Source organism: Pelodiscus sinensis, chromosome 19 (assembly GCF_052426305.1).
Source record: "Pelodiscus sinensis isolate ZL-2025 chromosome 19, ASM5242630v1, whole genome shotgun sequence".
Taxonomy (NCBI): Eukaryota; Metazoa; Chordata; order Testudines; family Trionychidae; genus Pelodiscus; species Pelodiscus sinensis.
In genome coordinates, this window is record NC_143070.1 from 5,976,814 (window position 1) to 5,992,492 (window position 15,679).

Here is a 15,679-nt window from a genome sequence, read left to right on the forward strand (position 1 = left end):
ATTAACAAACTAGGGAAATACAACCTAGATGGGGCTACTATAAGGTGGGAGCATAACTGGCTGGATAACTATGCCCAGAGAGTAGTTATCAATGACTTACAGTCATGCTGGAAAGGCATAACAAGTAGGGTTCTGCAGGGGTCAGTTTTGGGGCCTGCTCTGTTTACTATTTTCATCAATGATTTAGACCAGTGTTTCTCAACCTTTTTTTGATCATCACCTCCTTCTGAGCCTCGTTTACCTCTGTGGCCCCCCTCATAGCCGCTGTGAGTTGGAAAAAAAGGTACATAATTTACTTAATGTTCCGTTTTTTCCATGTGGCCCCCTAGAGGTAGGGCGTGGCCCTGGAGAGCCCTATGGTCCACGACTGAGAACCACTAATTTAGACGATGGTATGGACAGTATATTTATAAAGTTCGCGGATGATACCAAGCTGAGCGGGATGGCGAGTACTTTGGATTATCATTTAGAATGGTCTGGTCAATCTGCAGAAATGGTCTGAGGTAACGAGGATGAAGTTTAATAAGGACAAATGCAAAGTGCTCCACTTAGGGAGGAACGATCAATTTCGCATATGCCAAATGGGAAGTGACTGGCTAGGAAGCAATATTGTGGAAAAGGATCTGGGATCATAGTGGACCACAAGCAGAATATGAATCAACAGTGAGAGACTGGTATCAGAAAAAAACCCAACATCATTCTGGGTTGTACTAGCAGAAGTGCTTCAAGAAAGAACTGGCATAGATTAGGCTTCAGCTGGAGTACTGTGTGCAGTTTTGGGTGCTATGTTTCAGGAGCGATGTGGACAAACTGGAGAAAATCCAGAGAAGTGTAACAAAATTGATTAAAGGTCTAAAAAAAAATCACCTATGAAGAAAGGCTGAAATAATTGGGTTTTTATAGTCTGGAAAAGAGAAGACTGAGACAGGCATAATAGCAGTTTTCAAGTACATAAAAGGTTGTTATAAGGAGGAGGGGGGAAAATAAATGTTCTTCTTAACCTCTGAGGACAGGATAAGAAGCCATGGGCTTAAATTGCAGCAAGGGAAGTTTAGGTTGGACATTAGCAAAAAGTACCTATCAGGGTGATGAAGCATAGGCATAAATTGCCTAGGGAGGTTGTGGAATCTCCGTCATTGGAGTTTTTGTAGGGCAGGTTAGAAAAACATCTGTCAGGGATGGTCTACAACAGGCTACTCAACACGCAGCCCGCTTGTTTGTATCCCGTAGTGCTGTTTCCTTTGAACACGGTCTCCACTGGGAACATGCTTCAGAATGGCGAGGCATCTCCCAGGTGAGGTGAACATTGAAAGATGCAAGCAGACAGGCCGGCTGGAACAAACAGGTGCAGGGTGTAGGTGTTTCTAGCCCTCCCCACCCTGCCCCCCCCAGGAGGAGGTGCTGGGAGTAGCAGAGCATTTTATGAAAGAAGCTATTTGCATATATATTTGCATGTATATGCAACCACTTTTAAGTTGTGGCCCTCAGTATGTGCTGTGAGTATCACTGTGGCCCCTGGGGCTTCCAAAGTTGAGTAGCCCTGGTATACAAGATAGTGCTTGGTCTTGTCACAAGTGCAAGGGACTGAACTAGATGATGTCTCAAGGTCCGTTCCAGTCCTCTCATTCTATAATAGGAAAACACCGACAACTAGAGATACCATCTTCTTCAAATTCTTTAACAATACAAGTTTATATTTCTCAGCTCAAGATTATCTGACCTAGCAATGCCCCAACTGCCATTTACAACTTTATCCAACATGTCTCTAACTGTAGAATCTGAGCTAATTTGCCTGCAAGTTGCTTACCACTTTCTTGTCTCTGAGTCACAGAAGTTTAGATGTGTGACTACTCCCATGTTTAAGGAGGTGTGATCTCTGTATGAAACTTTTCCCACAGTGCAGTCACATTTGGGATCTCTCTCTTGTATGGATTCTCTGATGCAAAGTAAGGGCTGACTTCCATATAAAACTTTTTTCACAGTCCAAGCATTTATGAGGTCTCTCTCCTGTGTGGATTCTCCCATGTTTATAGAGGTGAGATTTGCATGTGAAACTTTTCCCACAGGCCAAGCACTTATGGGGTCTCTCTCCAGTATGGATTCTCTGATGTCTAACAACATCTGACTGCCGTATGAAACTTTTCCCACAGTCTAAGCATTTATGGGGCCTCTCGCTTGTGTGGATTCTTTGATGCTTAATAAGGTTTGATTTCTCTGTGAAAGTTTTCCCACTGCCCAAGTGCTCATGGGGTCTCTCTCCTGTGTGGATTCTCAGATGTTTAACGAGGTCTGACTTCCATATAAAAGTATTTCCACAGTCTAAGCACTTATGGGGTCTATCTCCTGTGTGGATTGCCTGATGTTTAATGAAGTTTGACCTGCGTGTGAAATTTTTCCCGCAGTATATGCATTTGTAGGGTTTCTCTCCTGTGTGGATTGTCTGATGTCTAAGAAGGTCTGATCTCCGTATGAAACTTTTCCCACAATCCGTGCAACTATAGGATCTCTCTCCTGTGTGGATTCGCCAATGTTTAATGAGGTTTGATTTCTCTGTGAATGTTTTGCCACAGAACACACACTTATGGGGTTTCTCTCCTATGTGGAGTCTCAGATGTTTAATGAGGTCCGACTTCCAAACAAACCTTCTTCCACAGTCCAAGCAATTATGGGGCATAACTCCTGTGTGAACTGCCTGATGTTTAATGAGGTTTGACAGGCGTGTGAATTTTTTTCCACAGTGTAAGCACTTATGGGGTTTATCTCCTGTGTGGATAGTCTGATGAGTAACAAGATCTGACCTCTGTCTGAAACTTTTCCCGCAGTCCAAGCATCTGTGAGATCTCTCTCCTGTGTGGATGGCCTGATGCTTAAGCAGATCCAACCTCTGAATGAAACTTTTCCCACAGTCTAAGCACTTATAGGGTCTCTGTCCTGTGTGGCTCCTCTGATGTAAAACAAGGGCTGATCTATTTTTAAAACTTTTTCCACAGACCAAGCACTTATGGGGACTCCCTCTTGTGTGGATTGCCCAATGTTTTATGAAATTTGACTTGCATGTGAATTTTTTTCCACACTGTAAGCATTTATGGGGTATCTCTCTACTGTGGATTGTCTGATGTCGAACAAGGGCTGATCTCCATTTAAAACATTTCCCACAGTCTAAACACTTGTGAGATCTCTCTCCTGTGTGGACTCTCCGATGTCTAATGAGGTCTGACTGCCAAAAAAACCTTTTTCCACAGTCCAAGCATTTGTGGGGTGCATCTCCTGTGTGAGTTGCCTGATGTTTAATAAGGTATGATCTACGTGTGAAATTTTTTCCACAGTCTAAGCACTGATGGGGTCTCTCCCCTGTGTGGATTCTCTCATGTGAAACAAGGGCTGACTTCCACTTGAAACTTTTCCCGCAGACCAAACAAGTGTGGGGTCTTTCTCCTGTGTGGAGTCTCAAGTGTTTAATGAGGTCTGACTTCCAAAAAAAACTTTTTCCACAGTCCAAGCACATATGGGGTGTGTCTCCTGTGTGAGTTGCCTGATGTTTAATAAGGTATGGTCTGCATGTGAAATCTTTTCCACAGTGTAAGCACTTATGGGGTCTTTCTCCTGTGTGGATCGTTTGATGTCTAACAAGGTCTGACCTTTGTATGAAACTTTTCCCACAGTCTAAACATCTATGGGGTCTCTCTCCTGTGTGGATTCGCTGATGCTTAATGAGGTTCGATTTCTCTGTGAATGTTTTTCCACAGTCCAAGCACTTATGGGGTCTCTCTCCTGTGTGGCTTCTCAGATGTTTAACAAGCTCTGACTTCCAAAAAAACCTTTTTCCACAGTCCAAGCACGTGTGGGGTGTATCGCCTGTGTGAATTGCCTGATGTTTAATGAGGACTGATCTGCGTGTGAAATTTTTTCCACAGTGGGAGCACGTATGGGGTCTTTCTCCTGTGTGGACTGTTTGATGATTAACAAGATCTGCTCTCCGTTTGAAACTTTTCCCACAGCCCAAGCAACTATGGGGCCTTTCTTCTGTATGGATTCTCTGATGTTTAACAAGGTCCGACCTCCGTGCGAAACTTTTCCCACAGTGAAAGCACTTACAGAGTCTCTCTCCTGTGTGGATGGCCTGATGTTTAAAAAGATCTGACCTCTGCATAAATTTTTTCCCACAATCTAAGCATTTATGGGGTCTCGGCGCTGTGTGGATCCTCTGATGTAAAATATGAGCCGATCTGGTTTTGAAACTTTTTCCGCACTCCAAGCAATTATAGGGTCTCTCAACTGTGTGGACTGCCTGGTGTAGAACAAGGCGTGACTGCCATAGGAAACTTTTTCCACAGTCTAAGCACTTATGGGGCCTTTCTCCTTTGTGGTTTTTCTGATGTGCCATTAGGGCTGACTTCCAATTCAAACATTTCCCGCATTCAAGGCATTGATAGGGTTTCTTTCTCGAGTAGCTTCTCGCAGGGTTAGTCGATTCTGAACAAATATTGATGCTTCCCCCAGCGGCCAAGCATTGAAGGGGTTTCTCTCCAGCATGGATTCTCTGGTGTTTCACAAGGCGGGATCTCAGAATGAAGCCTTTCCCACAGTGGAGGCAGTAGTAGTGTTTCTCTTTTTTTGGATTTATGTTCTGGGCTGTGGGAACCTCATCTTCTTCCGCACGTGGAACAGATTCATCCTCTTTCTTTCGTGGGTGTTTTCCCAGCAGCCTCTCCGACCTGTGCCAATCTCCCCAGGCTTCTCCCTGTTCCATGCACTGGGAAAAATGCCATTCAGTTCTTCCCACAAAGGTGTCCTGTGATTCCACTTGCCCAGGATCTTCCTTAGGAATATTTTCCCCCAGTTCCGCACGCATTCTCTCATCACCTGCCAGGAGAAAGAGAGAGAGAATTCCAAGAGCTGTCACAGTGTGCAAGAGAAAGAGGGAAAACTCAACACACTGAAGTTGCACAGACTAAGCGACTCGATTCTGCCTCCACTTCCCATGCAAACACTCACAGGGAAGGAAAGCGGGGAAGAAAACTCATGCTGCTAAGGGGATGAGTGGAAAACGGAGAGCAATATCTGCTGACTGCAGTCTTGCCCCGCAGGAGAGGAGGCAGAACCCAAGACACTTACCCACACCACATTTTTGGGATTCTCAACTTTTTCCTTCATCTAACAGCTGGTTTCTGTGTGAGTCCTCACCTGTGCGGGTGCCTCTCAGGATCTCTCTTTCCTCCCCGGCCTGGAGGTCGGGCACCCAGGGCTCTTCCCCTCGTTCCAGCCGGGCGATCAGCTCAGGTTTGGGAACAGGAAACCCTGCACAGCGGGTGAAATCAGAACAGATCAGGGTGCAGGGAGGGTGGGGAGAGCGTCTGTCCCAAGGGACATTCCGTGAGTGGAACCTGTCCCCGGGCTCTGCTGGGGAATGTGCAACCCAAGAGGACGGGAACATGGTCACTGAGCCCCCTGGGGAGAGGCAGACGTGTAGGGAGGTGAGAAGAACTGTTACATCCTCACTAGGAGTTCCCAGGATCCATGCACTCTCGTGGCTTTGTTGATGCATGTACAGCTTAAGAGTTAAAACCCTGCTCCCTGTGCAGACTTCCCCACGACTGGAGCTAGTCCCAAGGAGAGTGATGAATAGAGATTCTGGTTGCAAATGAGAAACAACACAGACAGGAGAATATGTGTCTCCTCCCCCTTGAAAGCTGCAGGGATGGGGATGAGCTAGCACGTCCATTAGGCTTTGACACCCTGGTCTCACTGCACAGGGTGCGGAGATGCAAGTCGCTCTCCCCCGGCAGCTGTGCGCACGGAACCCATTCCTGTCCAGGCCACCTGAGCAGGGAAGAACCTGACCCGTGTCGGACGCGCAGACCCCACGGCTCCTAATCCCCGAGGGGCCAGGACGCCCTTACCCAGCGAGGTCACCGCCTCGTAGTTCTCCTGCATGACGTCCCTGTAGAGGGCTCTCTGAGCGGGGCCCAGCAGCGCCCCCTGCCCCGGGGTGAAATACACAGCCACCTCCTCGAAGGTCACCCGCATCTGCAACAACAAGAGTCCCTCACCCACTGCCTGCGACCCCAGCCACCATCCCACACATCAGACAGAAAAGGAAGAAAGAAACAAACATCTCAGAAGCTCCAGGAGGACGAGAGTAGCTGGGCAGGGATGCCTCATTCCCCACACAACTGCCAGCCACTGGCTGCTACGGGAAGCAGAGCTCTGAGCCGGGGACAAGAATCCCGACATCTTCCCTTTGTATTTCACAGTAGCCTCTGCCCAGCGGGATCAGGCTCTGGCACAGGGAGCCTGAAAAATATTTCCAGTCCCACCCAGGGGGTTTATGTCCTTTTTGGGAAATAGGGGAACGCCTCTCTCCTGTCCCTTCCCCACTCTCCACTAATAGGCCTGCTCAGATAATCATTAGGTTTATCACACACTCTTCTCCCGGCCTCTACCTTCCCCCGCCCAGCAGCTCCCTGAAACCCCCTACCTGAGTGGGCTCCATCCCGGCCATTGCCTGGCCCCGGCTCCTGGCAGATGGGTGCTCAGGAGCGAACTCTCGACGTGTCTCCTTGGCCTGTCGGACAAGAGGGGGGACGGGGAGGTGTCAGAAGGGGCTTGAGTCCCTGTAGCACCCCGAGTCCCCCCAGGTCCCCTGCAGACACGTTGGATTCAGCCAGGATGGGGGAAAAAAACGCAGTTAGCTTTGTACCACCTAAGCATCTCCCAGCAGAACAGAACGCACGAGGGGGAACTTTTACATGCTCCCAGTAACAGCCTCTCAGAGCTGAATGCTAGAAAAAGCAGAATCAAAGGAGCCACTTTGGAGTGTTTCCAGTGTAGATCCACCTCCTTTGGTTTTCTCCCTTCCTCAAAGCAGGGCGGTGCTTTCGCAGAGGCAGCAAGTGGCTTTTCCTCTCTCAGCTCCTCCCAGGGTTCCCGCAGAGTCAGGCTGCCCAGGGGCTGCAGGGACGGAGCCGGGGAGGGCTGGGAGCTGACCCTTTCCAGTCTCTGCCTTGCTCCTTTTCATCCTCCTCCCTTTCCCTGGGAGAACCAATGACTGCCCCTTTGCAATGGGCCTTTGATCTCATTCGGCTAATTTAGTCCCCATCATTCTATACGAATAGTTGGGATTATTTTTTCCAATGTGCATCCCTTTGCATTTATCAACATTAAAGTTCATTTGCCAAAGTTCATTTGTCAAATGTTGCCCCATCACGTAGTTGTGTGAGATGCTTTTGAAGCTCTTCCCAGTCTGCTTTGGTCTTAACTATCTTGAGCAGTTTAGTATCATCTGCAAATTTTGCCCCCTCACTGTTTACTCCTTTCTCCAAATCATTTATAAATAAGTTGACCAGGATTGGTCACAGTGCGGACCCCTGGAGGAAACTAGTTACCTCTCTCCACTCTGAAAACTGACCATTTATTCCTACCCTTTGTTTTCTGTCTTTTAACCAGTTATCAGTCCGTGAAAGGACCTTCCCTCTTATCTCAGGACAACTAACTTTACTTAGGAGTGTTTGGTGAGGGACCCTGTCAAAGGCTTTTTGGAAATCTAAGTACATTATAACCACCGGATCCCCCTTTCCACATGCTTGCTAACCCCCTCAAAGAGCTCTAGTAGATTAGTAAGGCATGATTTCCCTTTACAGAATCAATGTTGACTTTCCCCCAACAAATTATGTTCAGCTATCACACACAGACTCACAGACTTTAAGGTCAGAAGGGACCATTATGATCATCTAGTCTGACCCCCTGCACAGTGCAGGCCACAGAATCTCACCCACCCCCCCTCTTAGAATAATCCTCTCACCTATATCTCAGATATTGAAGCCTTCAAATACTTAGAAGGCCCCAAGATGCAGAGAGTCCTCCAGCTGTGATCTGCGCCCCATGCTACAGAGGAAGGCAAAAAACCTCCAAGGCCTCTGCCAATCTACCCTGGAGGAAAATTCCTTCCCGACCCCAAATATGGAGATCAGCTAAACCCTGAGCATGTGGGCAAGACTCACCAGCCAGACACCCAGAAAGTTCTCTATAGTAACTCCATAGTAACTATGTATCTGGCAATTTTATTCTTTACTACGGTTTCAACTAATTTGTCTGGTACTGACATTAGACTTACTGGTCTGTCATTGCCAGGATCACCTCTAGAGCCATCAGTAGGTACGGAAGCTGATTTAAAGGACAGGCTACAAACCACAGTTAGTAGCTCCACAATTTCACATTTGAGTTCCTTCAGAACTCCTGGGTGAATGCCAGCTGGTCCCGATGACTCGTTGCTGTTTCGTTTAGCAATTTGTTCCAAAATCTCCTCTACAGACGCCTCAATCTGGGGGCAATTCCTCAGATTTATCACCTAAAAGGAATGGCGCAGGGATGGGACTCTCCCTCACATCCTCAGCCTTGAAGACCAAAGCAAAGAAAGTTTTTAGTTTCTCCGCTACGAGCTTATCACGTTTGAGTGCTCCTTTGGCATCTCAATTGTCCAGCAGTCCAACCAGTTGTTTCGCAGGCTTCCTCATCTAAGGAAGAGAAGTGAGGTGCAAATCCTATTCCACTCCACCCCGACCTGGTGCTGCTGCTTCACACAAACAAACTGACCCGCAAACAGCTTGCTTCTATGTTGCTGGATGCTGGTCCTCAAGCCCCAGCCAGCTTGCTTTGGGAAAGGGGCAGCTACCAGTGGAAGCCATGATTCCCAGGCGCTTGGAAAGTGGCAGGAAAAGACATCCCGACAGGGGAGGCAAAGGGAGCAGTTACCCTTGGATCTGGCACTTCAAAAGGACCCAGGGTTCCTGACCATTTCTATTCCCCAGAGCCCCTTTGAGTGGCTGCCGAAGTGTTGGGTCGCCCGCTCCGCTCGGCTTTGAGGGCTGAGGGGAGGTGCCTGCCACGGTCTGGGCAGTGCTGAGGGCCGAAAACCATCCACAAAATGCATCACAACACGCACAAAATGCTGGGAACTTACGGTAGGCAATGAGTGATATAAACAATGTGGTAGAAAGATCAACACGGATGCATGCAATACAGAAACGTAAGGTGGGCACTTCAGTGTGTGCAGGGCGGAGTTTTACGTACAGAAATAAATTATCAGCTTTCAGTTGCAAGCGGCAGTGGGGAATTGCATGTTCCCAGAAGTGCCCAATGGCACTGCACAATTCTGTAACTTGCAAGTGTTGTAGTTATGGATCCTGGATCCCCTAAGACGACAGTCCCTTTTGGTGGGTCAAAGGAAAACAAAGGCTTTTTGAGACAAGCCCATGAACTCAGTCAGCACGGAACTCAAATTACAACCAGGGCTGGAAAAAAAACTGCACTGCGATTCATTCTCAATTCATCATGCAATTGTGCGGTTAGACAATAACAGAACGCCATTCCTTTACATACGTCTTGAAATAAAAATCAACAGATTTGAAAAGGCAGAAAAATCTCTCCAAAAATACGTAACACATTTCAGTTGGCGTTCGATTATTGAACCTTGCAATTAGTCCCGACTCATATTTCAAAAAACAATTGTTTCTGTTACTCCGTGAGCATTTGCAGCAATGGATCCATACCCCTGGGCTGTGTCTAGACTGGCTAGTTTTTCCGGAAAATCAGCCGCTTTTCCGGAAAAACTGGCCAGCTGTCTACACTGGCCGCTTGAATTTCCGCAAAAGCACTGACTTCCTACGGTAAGAAATCAGTGCTTTTTGCGGAAATACTATGCTGCTCCCGTTCGGGCAAAAGTCCCTTTTGTGCAAAAGTTTTGCGCAAAAGGGCCAGAGTAGACAGCTAAGATTTGTTTTGCGCAAAAAAGCTCCGATCGTGAAAATGGCAATCGGGGCTTTTTTGCACAAAAATGCGTCTAGATTGGCCACAGACGCTTTTCCGGAAAAGCGCTTTTGCGGAAAAGCGTCCGTGCCAATCTAGACGCTCTTTTCCGAAAATGCTTTTAACGGAAAACTTTTCTGTTAAAAGCATTTCGGGAAAATCCTGCCAGTCTAGACGTAGCCCTGGTGAGGCCATGACACTAGAAACAGGAAAGCTACCCTAGGCCCCCTGCGAGATGTGGTTGGAAGCTAGTAGCAACTATTCATATTTTCCATGATTATTTGCCATTGGCATATTAATTCCATGTCACAAGGATCCTCCCTCAAACCTCAATGAAGTTGAAGCAGAGAGTCACAAGAATCACATTTTGACAGGTAACTCCTGGGAAAGGTGTGAAATTCCACACAGGGGATGAGGACGGGAGGCAAAGGGACCAGGGCCAGGGGTTCAGGCACGTGGGTGAAGCGCGCAGGAGATGGGGGGGGGGGTTATGCAGACACATGAGCGGAGATCCGGATTGTTTCAAACACTAACGGGGGGGGGGGGGGAATTCTATGGCTCAGGAACATCTGACACAGGCGGGGCGCGCGGCCCTGCCATGCACCGGGCCTGGAGGGAAATGGGAGCTAAGAGCCTGGGAAAGGGGGCAGGGAAAACCCCTCTACAACCCTATTTTTACAACCACTGCAGCTGCCCCGCCCAGCCCGGGGCCAACCCCTCCCCCTGCAGCCCGGGGGCACCGGGGCGCCGCTCCCGGGGGTCTCTCTTACCTGCCCCCCAAGCGCTGCCCGCCCTGGGGCAGGGGCTGGGCCGGGCAGGGCCTGGCCGGGCTGGGGGCGCTGCCCGGGGAGAGGCTCCTGGGGAGGGAGCAGCGGGACTGGCCCGGCCGGAGATTCCCCCTCCCGGCTGCAGCCCGGGCTCCGGGGCCCCGCAGCAGCCCCCGCCGGGGCTCGGGGATCCGGCCCGGAGCCTGGCCCCAGAGTCCCCGCGAGCAGCGGCGGCGAGTCGCTTCCTGCGGCCGGGCCGGAGCCAGCGATCGCTCCCCCCGCGCCTGCTGCTGCTGCTGGGTCCTAGCGAGACACCCGCCATCCGCGCTGCGCTGCGCCCCTGGGCCTGGCTCTGCCCCGCTCACAGACCCCGCGGGAGCAGCCAGCTCGGGGGGGCGTCAGTTTCAAACTATTTGCGGCCAGCACCTCCCGCCGGGGGCCGCTCTGACATTTCTTCCTTAAATTTTTAATTCCCTTTAGGACAAACCAACATGTCCCCGGGCAAGTGGGAGAATCATCCCGCTTTTGTGGGGAACTTTCCTGGCTCATGCACTAGCCCGGTGGAACTGGCTTGCAGAGGGATCTGACTCCTCCCTCTCCCTCCCCTCACCCAGGGCCTGCCTCTCCTCCAGCTCTCTCCTATGTGGCAAAGTCCTTGTCACCCCCACAGGGCTGGGTCCTGAGGGGATCCCCTAAATCAAAACAGGGGCTAGAGTATCTCCACTCTGGGGAACTTTTTCTCTGCCCCCTGCATAATCTCCAGTTCGGAACAAGTGCCATTAATTAAACAAAAGCGACGAGGAGTCCTGTGGCATCTTGTAGACTAAGGCTACGTCTACACTGGCAGCTTCTTGTGCAAGAACTCTTCCAGAAGAGAGCGTCTACATTGGCAGGTGCTTTTACAGAAGAGTGATAGAAATGTAGCCGTGTTAGTCTGGGGTAGCTGAAGCAAAATGCAGGACAATGTAGCACTTTAAAGACTAACAAGATGGTTTATTAGGTGATGAGCTTTCCTGGGCCAGACCCACTTCCTCAGATCAAATAGTGGAAGAAAATAGTCACAACCATATATACCAAAGGATACAATTAAAAAAATGAACACATATGAAAAGGACAAATCACATTTCACAACAGGAGGGGGATGCGGGGGTGGGGATCCTTGAAAGGGAATCCTCTGAACTGTCATTCATGTTAAAATTCGACACTTTCCAAAAAGGACTCAACAAACACTCAAACTATCTTACCCATTACCAAGATAGCTTCCCCAATTATCACCTCTAATACCATTAGCTCACAGACATCCCACTCTCCCCACCTCTAATATCATCAATTCACAGACACTTACCTTCCTTCCTCCCCCCCCCCCGCCCCCCCATTTTAACCATAGGGCTTTCTTGCACAAGAAATTCATGTTGCCTGTCTACACTGGCCTCTTGTGCAAGAACAGTTGCGCAAAAGGGCTTATTCCTGAGCGGGAGCGTCAGAGTCCTGGCACAAGAAGCCCAGATTTCAGACATTAGAACGTCAGTTTACTTGCACACGAACACGCGGCCAGTGTAGACAGGCAGCAAGTTTTTGCACAAGAGCGGCCGCTTTTGCGCACGATCGTGCCAGTGTAGACACGGCCTAACAGATTTATTGGCGCATTCGCTTTTGTGGGCAAAGCCCCACTTTGTCAGAGGCATGTCGTGGACATTCCAGAGGCAGGTATAAATATACAGGCATAAGAAAAGCGTAGCAATCAAAAGTAAGGCTTGAGATAACGAGGTCAATTCAGCCAGGGAGGATGAGGCCTACTTCTGATGTGGAGGTGCTCCAATAAATCTGTTAGTCTATAAGATCCTCGTCGCTTCTGCAGATTCAGACTAACATGGCTACCTCCTCTAATACTTGACATTAATTAAACAGCAGCTGCTAAAATATCAGAAACCAATAAAGTTCTAGGAAAACCTATCACCTCACTGAGGGGGAGGGGTCACAGCTAATGCATGGGTGGGGAGTATCCTAGGCAGGGGGAGGCCTTGCTTTCCCAAATTGCTTCATTTGGCCCCACCCATGCTCCCCTAGAGTCTCCCAGCCTGGGATACCCAACCATTGGGCAGGCAAGTCCTCTGCTGGGTTAGTGGCTCAGCTGCAGGCAGGGCCTTGCTGGTCAGGGGTGCCGCAGCCTCTCTGCATCCTGGCTGCTGGTTGGCTCTCCAGACCTTCAGAGCCAGGGCAGGCTGCAGCCACACCCCCGGCTGACTCTCAGACACCAAGGCTACGTCTAGACTGGCATGATTTTCTGCAAATGCTTTTAACGGAAAAGTTTTTCCATTAAACGCATTTGTGGAAAAGAGAGTCTAGATTGGCATGGACGCTTTTCCGCAAAAGCTCTTCTCGTGGAAAAGCGTCCGTGCCAATCTAGACGCGGTTTTGCACAAGAAAGCCCCGATTGCCATTTTCGCGATCAGGGCTTTTTTGCGCAAAACAATACCGTGTTGTCTACACTGGCCCTCTTGCTCAAAAGCATTTGCGCCAGAGGGCTTTTGCCCGAACGGGAGCAGCATAGCATTTCCGCAAGAACACTGACAATCTTACATGAGATCGTCAGTGTTCTTGCAGAAATTCAAGCGGACAGTGTAGACAGCTGGCAAGTTTTTCCGCAAAAGCAGCTGCTTTTGCGGAAAAACTTGCCAGTCTAGACGCAGCCCAAGAAGGTCAGGAGAGAGCAGTGCTTAGGGACCAGCTAAAACACTGAGCCCAGAGCAGTCAGACAGTCTAGGAGGTGCAGATTTATTTTTATTTTGGATTTCTTAGGAAAAGGATTCTTACAATTTTCTGTTTAATTTTTTTTTAGTAAATTTTTTTTTAAATAGGAAGATTGAGTGAATTATTTTCTTCCTCCCTATAAATTCCTATAATTTGCTATGTTTTTACAAATAAGGGCTCGAGTCCATTTGGTGTCCAGTAACATTTCCTTCTACTTTTCAAAACTTCAGCATTGATGCAGCTTCTCCAAACAGTGGAGTCTCCATCCCTAGAGGTGTTTAAGTCTCAGCTTGACAAAGCCCTGGCTGGGTTGATTTAGTTGGGATGGGTCCTGCCTAGAGCAGGGGGCTGGACTTGATGACCTTCTGGGGTCTCTTCCAGTTCTATGATTCTATGATAAGGGGATGGTTTGATGAGATAACATGATCTTGGTAACTAATTGACCATTCATTATCAGTGGGAAATAGGTCAATGCAGGGATGATAGGAGTTACTATAGAGAACATTCTGGGTATCTGGCTGGTGAGTCTTGCCCACATGCTCAGGGTTTAGCTGATCGCCATATTTGGGGTCAGGAAGGAATTTTCCTCCAGGGTAGATTGGCTGAGGCCCTGGAGGTTTTTCGCCTTCCTCTGTAGCATGGGGCGCAGATCACAGCTGGAGGATTCTCTGCATCTTGGGGCTTTCAAAGTATTTGAAGGCTTCAATATCTGAGCTATAGGTGAGAGGATTATTCTAAGAGGAGTGGGTGAGATTCTGTGGCCTGCACTGTGCAGGGGGTCAGACTGGATGATCATAATGGTCCCTTCTGACCTTAAAGTCTGTGAGTCTATGAAGCTGTTGGAGGTAGCTCTGCCCTTTGGAAAAGACATAAACTAAGGCCAGAGAGGCAGCGCCTTTTGGTTTGAAATTCCCAGCTTACACAAGGTTGCAGGCACAAAGCCCAACACTGAGAACATCACTCTTACAGGTTTACACTACGGCTGCGTCTAGACTGCCATGATTTTCCGCAAATGCTTTTAACGGAAAAGTTTTTCCGTTAAAAGCATTTGCGGAAAAGAGCATCTAGATTGGCACAGACGCTTTTGCGCAAAAGCACTTTTTGTGGAAAAGCGTCCGTGCCAATCTAGGACGCGGTTTTGCGCAAGAAAGCCCCGATCACCATTTCCACCATCGGGGCTTTTTTGCGCAAAACAGTTTTTACTTGTCTACACTGGCCCTCTTGCGCAAAAGCATTTGCGCAAGAGGGCTTTTTCCCGAGTGGGAGCATCATAGTATTGCGCAAGAACACTGACAATCTTACATTAGATCGTCAGTGTTCTTGCGCAAATTCAAGCGGCCAGTGTAGACAGCTGGCAAGTTTGCCAGTCTAGACGCAGCCTACAGGTTTTTATTGGAAAAAGGAATACAAATGGTGCTCTGCAATTTGCATAGCTTTTTCCCATTGCTTTTCCGGAAGAGGCTTTTCCGCCATTTGGTCCAGGAAAAATCCCACAGTGTAGACATAGCCTTAGGCACTATCTCACTACTAGAGTTGAGAAGAAATATCCCCAAGTATTCAGTCTTCATAAAGAATTTTGAGATATCCCTCAAGTAGCCAAAGTAATCATGACATGAAGGACACAAACACCTGGAGGAGCAGCCTGAGGGTATATAACAAAAATAATCTACATCTTACAGTTATACTGCTGTGAGACAGAGATTACACTACCGTATGTGTGAGGTAAATAGAAAAGTACTATTTCTTTTGCTTATGTTTCCAGTGCAATAAAATATTATGACGTGAGCACTGTACATTTTCGATTCTTTGCAATAACAGCAATCCATGTATTTGAAAATAAAGGAAAACACCCAAAAACATTTAATACATTTCAATTGCTGTTCTATTATGGAACAATGTGATTCACTGAGTTCAATTTCTATAATGGTGATTAATTTTTCAAGTGGATCATGTGACTTAAATGTCATTAATCAACAGCACTACTATCTTCCTCCAATTTTTTAGCAATACAAATTTACATTTCAAAGTTCTAATCTAGCAAACATTCAGTGGCTTCCAATACACACTGCTCTAACATGTTTCTAAAGGATAATCGGGGTTAATTAGCTTGGAAGTTTCATAACGCGCTTTGACCATGTGTCACAGAAGTTAAGATCCTTGTTTGAATTCTTCCATGTTTGATAACATGATCTCTGTGTGTCACGTTGGCAACAGAAACACTGACGGGGTCCCGCTGAAGTGAAAATTGACTGGTGCTGAAGAAGGCCTGACCTCTCCATGAAATATTACTCAAAGTCCAGTCACACATGGGGAATCTCTACTGTGTGCTCTCCTTGATGTTTAAGAAACTCGAGCTC

General features: G+C 48.1%; 2 protein-coding genes across 2 annotated transcripts in view; both read right to left on the reverse strand.

Annotated features, from left to right (window-relative positions):
• Window positions 1-1,825: 1,825 nt before the first annotated feature.
• Window positions 1,826-9,760, reverse strand: LOC102457527 (uncharacterized). Its single transcript, XM_089770883.1, is given in 4 exon segments — window positions 1,826-4,863; window positions 5,185-5,298; window positions 5,901-6,027; window positions 6,479-9,760. Coding segments are annotated over 4 exon segments (3,303 nt in total). The 5' UTR covers window positions 6,503-9,760.
• Window positions 9,761-11,062: 1,302 nt separating this feature from the next.
• Window positions 11,063-15,679, reverse strand: part of LOC102456871 (uncharacterized) — a 90,431-nt gene continuing 85,814 nt past the window's right edge. Inside the window, 1 exon segment of the mRNA XM_089770756.1 lies at window positions 11,063-15,678. Within this exon segment, the coding sequence (XP_089626882.1) occupies window positions 15,623-15,678 (56 nt within the window). The 3' untranslated portion in view covers window positions 11,063-15,622.